We start from the raw sequence: 6,287 nt of genomic DNA, 5'->3' as shown, positions 1-6,287 counted from the left end.
GTAGTCTATAAAGTGTATAATCGTATATAAAATTGCAAAGTAGTGTATACAGTGTATAATCGTATATAAAGTTACAAAATAGTATATAATGGCTGGGTTAGCGCCTGGGCTCTTATTGCTGTGGGTTGATATAGAGGCCCTGCCAACCAGTGAGGCGGGTTACAATTGGGCTTCTACTGCAAGGTAAGCAGGTCCTCAGGAGAAAAACCAGGCTTTCTCCTCCGGTACAGAGTTACAGCCTCGGACAGGGTCGCTGTGATTCAGAGCCGACTCGATGGCAGTAAGAGTGATCGATAAGGGGAACGATAACTTGGGAGGTGTGTGTGCTTTAGAACAACCAACGTCTGGGATCAAAAGAGACAAACTTGGGATGGACTAGAGAAGACGGAGGGGAGCCCAGGTGGCACAGTGGGTTAAGCCTTGGACTTCTAACCACAAGGTCAACAGTTCAAAACCACCAGCCCCTTCGCAGGAGGAAGATGAAGCTTTCTACTCCCATAGTGAAGAGCTACGGCCCGAGAAACTCCCAGGGGCAGTTCTGCTCTGCCCCCAGAGGGTCCCCTGGAGTCAGGACTGAGTGGGTGCAGTGAGTTTCCTTTGGTTAGGGAAGAGGTGGGGATGGGGGGGTGGCAGGGCAAGGGGGGGTGACCTCCGTGCATTGAGGGGTTGTGAGAATGAGATGGAACAAGAGTGGTGAACTGAACTGTTGGGTACACAGCTGATGATGTGCTCTGTGAACCCTCACCCGGTCTCCGTGAGAAGTTTTGTAAGCATCCCCGCCTCCCGCTGCAGAAGGCTCTGCGGCCGCTCCTCGCAGTGCCCAGGATGGGCGGGCGGCTGGTTTAAGGATGCAGCAGGGAGCAGCAATGCAGGCGGAGTGACGAGGCAAAGACACTTGCTGCAGTGCGGGGACGTGGCCGGCGGGCCAGGCCGCCAGCCCGGGGGTGGAGGGGGTGGTGTGCATGCTCAGAATACCCAAAGAGAAGGCAGAGGCGGGAAGGGCACCGGCAGAGACTCCTCAGCCTCCGGAGTCACCTTCTGGAGCTGTTGGGCCTAGCTTTTCCACAAAGTAGTTCCTAGTCAAATTCCTTCATGTTTCTCTTTGTTTAAGATTCCTTAAGCCAAGGAAAAACCCAGAATGGCAGAGGAGAAAGAGCCCTTACAGGGCAAATCTGGAGAGGAACCTGAAAGACTTCATCACCCACTGGGGAGCTAGCTTCCCAGGATGGCAGTTCCCGGGAGGGACCAAAGAATGAAAGGGTTGAGGTTTAGCACTGAACCTGGGGCTCTGGGCTCAGTTTCCTCAATGCCACAGCCCCTGCCTCCCACCCCTGTGGCCATCCGACCAAGGACAAGCACATAAAGACCGAAATGGGCCATCTGCATTCTTTTTCTCTTTCTCCTAGCCAGCCACACAGGAGCTGTGGGAGCTGGAGATAATCTCTTTCCGCTTCAGAGCATTTTAATTCACAGGAAACTGGCTGTCAACATCTTGCTTTCCATTCAGGCAACTGGCTCAGTGGGGTCTCACCCATCAAATAAGTAGATAATATTTACGGCAGGTTATCAGCCCTGGCGGCACCTTAGAATATCTATGCAGCTTTTCCATGAAATTGGACAGCTCCTGTCCTAAGGTAAGTCCCGTAGAATCTCTAGGATTCCAGCCTGGATAGCAGTACCCCCCCACCCCCACCCCCTGACCCCCAAAGCTCCCCAGGTGACCGGATTGGGTCTCAAGGCTGAGAAACACTACCTACACCCACCTCCAGCCCCAGACAGGTGCTTCCCAAACATTCCTGTGACTGGACAGGGCCTGTAGATCTTGTTGGAAATGCAGATTCTGGGTCCTTCAAGGTGGAGGGCACTGGCCTGAGATGCTGCGTTTTTAACACGCTCCCAGGGAAGGAAGTTGGCATGGTATTAATGAAGTGCTCAGCCGCGAGCAGCCGAAAGGTCGGAAGTTTGGAGTCTCTGCAGGAGAGACCAGGCTTAAGGCTGCTGCCTTAAAGATTTACAGCCTGGGAAGCCCCGTGGGCTGTTCTGCTCAGTTTTGTAGTCACATCGCTGTGAGCTGGAATGGAATCAATGGCAATAGGTTTGGTTGGTTTGGTTTGGTCAGGTTAGGTTAGGTTGGTCTGTTCTGGTTGGGTTTGGTCAGGTTAGGTTGGGTTAGGTTAGGTTAGGTTAGGTTTGGTTTGGCTACTTTCAGCTGATGCTGTCAGCCTAGGAAGCACGTGTTGGTGACTCCAGAGACTACAGTCAGACTCTCAAACGCACTGCCGTCAAGTCAATGGTGACTCACAGAGACCCTGTAGGACAGGGTGGACCTGCCCCTGTGGGTTTCTGAGACTAACTCCTTACGGGAGTAGAAAGCCTCCTGCTTCTCCCATGGAGCAGCTAATGGTTTCCTTCCAACTGCTGACCTGGCAGTGAGGAGGCCAACATTCGACCACTAGGGCTCCTCCCGGAGCTGCCGGCTTAGATGCTAGGCCCCAGGGGAGTGAAGGACTGAAGGACGAAGACAGATCAACTGGTGCCCATCTGGGCACCCATGAGAGAAACAGTCCCTGCATGAGTGATCCGTACACCCTCCGCCCATCCCAGCACCTCCAGGCATCTCCAGAACTCCGTCAGCTTCTCTCAGGGCCGCACGCCGCTCCTGCCCACCAACCCCCAGCCCCAAGCTGAGCACAGTAGATGGCACAAAGTGGGTCCCAGGAAACGCGTGCTTGTTAGATGGAAGAAAGAGGCTGGCAGAGAAGGGAGTTACAAAGTAGTACATACACAGTGGCTGCGTCAGAGTGAACTCAACTGTCAGTCGATACAGAGACCCTGCACAACAGAGTAAGGCGCTCCGGTGGCCCAGGGGGTGAAACGTTGAGCTTCTAACCACCAGGTCAGCGGTTCAAAACTGCCGGCTGCTCCACTGGAGAGAAAGATGAGGCTATAGCCTTAGAAACCCAGGGGGAGAGGAGGGGAGGGCAGTTCTACCCTGTCCTACAGGGCTGCTGTGGGTCAGCCTGCGCTCGCTGGCAGTGGGGTTGGGTTCGGGGTTCTGGGGGGCAGAGTAGAGCTCCCCCCCACCCCCAGGGTTTCCAAGGCTGCATTCTGTATGGAAACCGATGGCCTTGTCTTGGAACCAGTGACTTTTAGGTTAACAGTTGAGCGCTTTGCCAGAGCACCATGGGGACTTCTTCCCTTTAAACACAGCCCGGGCCCTGGAGTCTGTGCCAGCACACAGAGGCCCTGCAGGGCAGAGCATGTCTGCCCCACGGGGTTTCCAAAGCTGCCATCTTGATGATGAGAACAGACTGACACGTGGACGGACATACCTCTGACACCCCCGACTCTTTGGCTAGTGGCAGAGCACTTAACTGCTGCACCAGCAGGCCTCCCTGTGGCCTCTCCCACCTACTCCATCAGTGAGCTCACCAAACCAAACCACACTCACCGCCATCAAGTGGATGCCCACTCACAGTGACCTTAGAGGGCAGGGTATGACTGCCCACTTTGAGTTTCCGAGACTAACTGCTTCCAGCAGTAGAAAGCCTCATCTTTCTCCCAGAGAGCAGCTGGTGGTTTCGAACTGCTGACCTTGCAGTTTGGAGCCCAACATAACCCCTATGCTACCAGGGCTCCTATGCCAGCGGCACAACTGCCAGCATCTTAGCCACCTGTGGAGTGGAGGAGCTTGTATCGGGGAAGGTGAGCAATCATAACAAGAGTCCCCAGGCCAGGCTGGCTTCGGACAAGATAGGAGCTGAACACTCTGATGTCAGAGGAAAGTGAGGGGTGGAGGGGGAGGGGGAGGTTCTCAGGCTAAGGCCCCAATGTGCTCCCCCAGCGGCCCCATCCTGGGTCCGTGGCCTGCTCTGCTTACCCCTACCTTGAGAAGAAGGCCTATCTGCAGGGTCCCAGCTCCCAGGAAAGGGGCGGGAGAATGAAGGTGCTGTGCCTGATCTGGGAGGCACATGCCTGAACCACCCCTGTCCGCATCCCATAGGTGAGGACTGAGTCATGGGGTCCTGCTTAGCTGCAAGGGAGGCTGGGAAGATTGCCTCCACCCCAACCCCCCAAAGCTGCTCCGCTGTGTGCCCCCCCACCTCCCAGTGTAACCAGGAACTGTGGAGGGATGTGGTGAATAACTCGGTCCACCCCCAGGGCCGGGTGTGCAGCCACCAGCTGACCTTTGGGCTTGGTGTCTGGCCTCATTTCTACCCACGCAGCCCACCTGCCTCCTGTGGCCCCTCCTCCTCCCCCTGCAGGGTGAATGCTCTCAAAAGTGCCACTCTATATTCGTCGTGGAGACCATTTGTGTGGCCTGGTTCTCCCTGGAGTTCTGCCTGCGCTTCGTGCAAGCCCCCAACAAGTGCCGGTTCTTCCGGGGTCCCCTGAACATCATCGACATCCTGGCCATCTCCCCGTACTACGTGTCCCTGGCCGTGTCCGACGACGAGCCGCGGGAGGACAGCGACCGGCCCGGCGGCGGGGGCTCCTACCTGGAGAAGGTGGGGCTGGTGCTGCGGGTGCTGCGGGCGCTGCGCATCCTGTACGTGATGCGTCTGGCCCGCCACTCGCTGGGGCTGCAGACGCTGGGGCTGACGGTGCGGCGCTGCGCCCGCGAGTTCGGCCTGCTCCTCCTCTTCCTCTGCGTGGCCGTCACGCTCTTCTCCCCGCTGGTCTACCTGGCCGAGAACGAGTCTGGGCGCGTGCTGGAGTTCACCAGCATCCCCGCTTCCTACTGGTGGGCCATCATCTCCATGACCACGGTGGGCTACGGAGACATGGTGCCCTGCAGCGTGCCGGGCCAGATGGTGGCCCTGAGCAGCATCCTCAGCGGGATCCTCATCATGGCCTTCCCAGCCACGTCCATCTTCCACACCTTCTCCCACTCCTACCTGGAGCTCAAGAAGGAGCAGGAGCGGGCCCAAGCGCGCCTGCGCCGCCTGCGGGCCGCCAACACGGGCAGCGAGCGCGAGCTGCTCCAAGACACTGACGACCCCCTCCTGGCCGAGTCCCCAGAGCCCGCCAAGGACCTTTAGCCCCAGCTGCTTCGTAGCCCCCGGCGAGCGCCGCACCAAAGCCAGCGTCACGGCAGCAAGCCACGGATCGCAGGGTCGAGTTCTCCCAACGCTAGGAGTGAACGCGATGATCGTGGACCCCCCCTCCCCCAGGGACTGGTGATGCAGGCTGACGTCACCGGGGCCTGCACTTTCCTCTCTCCTGCAGTCCCTTCCCACAGCGGACGGTGCCCCTGGTGAGAGTGGGCTCCTTTCCGTTCCTCTTCCGCCCCTGCTGAGCCATTAGCATCTGGGACGCTTCCAGCATCGGGTCATCAAACCTATGGAAATCCCACCCTTCCCCTTCCGGGGTCTCCTGGCCACCCCTGTTACAAAGTCTAAACCCTCCTGATCAGCTCTCCCTGCTTCCCAACAGACACACACACACACACACACCCCACGCGCATGCACCCACCACACGCATGCACCCCTGGGTCTCAGTCATTTTTTGGCTCCCACTGAGAACCGAGACCATCTCTGTGTTCCTCGTTGCTAAAGGCATTGTCCTGACTCAGCTGCCTTCCCACCACTCTGGGCGCTCTCCGCCACAAAGGCAGTGCTGGACTCTCGCATCAAAAGCCACACTGGTAAGCCTGTCTCCCCCTGCAAGGCCCCCACCCAGAAGTTCCTCTTTCCAGCAGAGCAGGACCTCCTCAACGGAGTGGACTCGTGGTGGGACCTTCTCTAGAAGCCAACACTGGGCCTGGACAGAGCTCCAGAGGGCCTCTGTGGAGACCTGCTCATGCCCTGGCTGGGGATGTTGGCTTTAAGTCCTTTAGCTAAGTCTGGGTGCAGCAGCCTGGGTGGAACCAGGGACAAGGCTGAACTGAGCCCCTTGCTGGCTCCCTGGATCAGGCTCCTCAGTGCCCTGGTATCCCATTCACGTTTATTTTATTAATTGTCTCGCTCTTCCAGCAACGGGTGTGCCTCCCTTCGCTCCTCGTGGAGGAGGCAGGCACAGGACAGCACGTCCTGAGACCAGAGAGGGATCCTAGGTGGCTACAGTCAGTCGGCTCCCCAGAGGGAGGAAGGGGGCCTGCATCCAGGAGATGAAGCTGGGAAGGTGGGTTGGGATAGGAGCGTGGTGGCCCTTGGAGGCTCGGAGAGAGAATCTCGTTCTTTTGGTCTATGACAGAGGGAGGCACAGAGAGGTTTGCGGGAAGGAGCGAGCTGAGCAGGCCTGTGGGTGTGGAGGAGGGTGAAGGTTGGCTGAGGTGGCGGGAAGCT

General features: G+C 57.8%; 1 protein-coding gene across 1 annotated transcript in view; it reads left to right on the top strand.

The window, feature by feature from the left end:
• KCNG4 (potassium voltage-gated channel modifier subfamily G member 4) overlaps positions 1-5,042 on the top strand; it is a 12,091-nt gene extending 7,049 nt beyond the window's left edge. The window contains exon 2 of the mRNA XM_004704762.2: positions 4,266-5,042. Within this exon, the coding sequence (XP_004704819.1) occupies positions 4,266-5,042 (777 nt within the window). The remainder of the gene's footprint in view (positions 1-4,265) is intronic.
• Positions 5,043-6,287: the final 1,245 nt, after the last annotated feature.

The sequence above is a fragment of the Echinops telfairi genome, unplaced genomic scaffold, assembly GCF_000313985.2.
Source record: "Echinops telfairi isolate 266 unplaced genomic scaffold, ASM31398v2 ScPeMD7_2291;HRSCAF=2852, whole genome shotgun sequence".
In the NCBI taxonomy this organism is placed as follows: Eukaryota; Metazoa; Chordata; class Mammalia; order Afrosoricida; family Tenrecidae; genus Echinops; species Echinops telfairi.
This window is presented reverse-complemented; position numbering and strand designations above follow the sequence as displayed.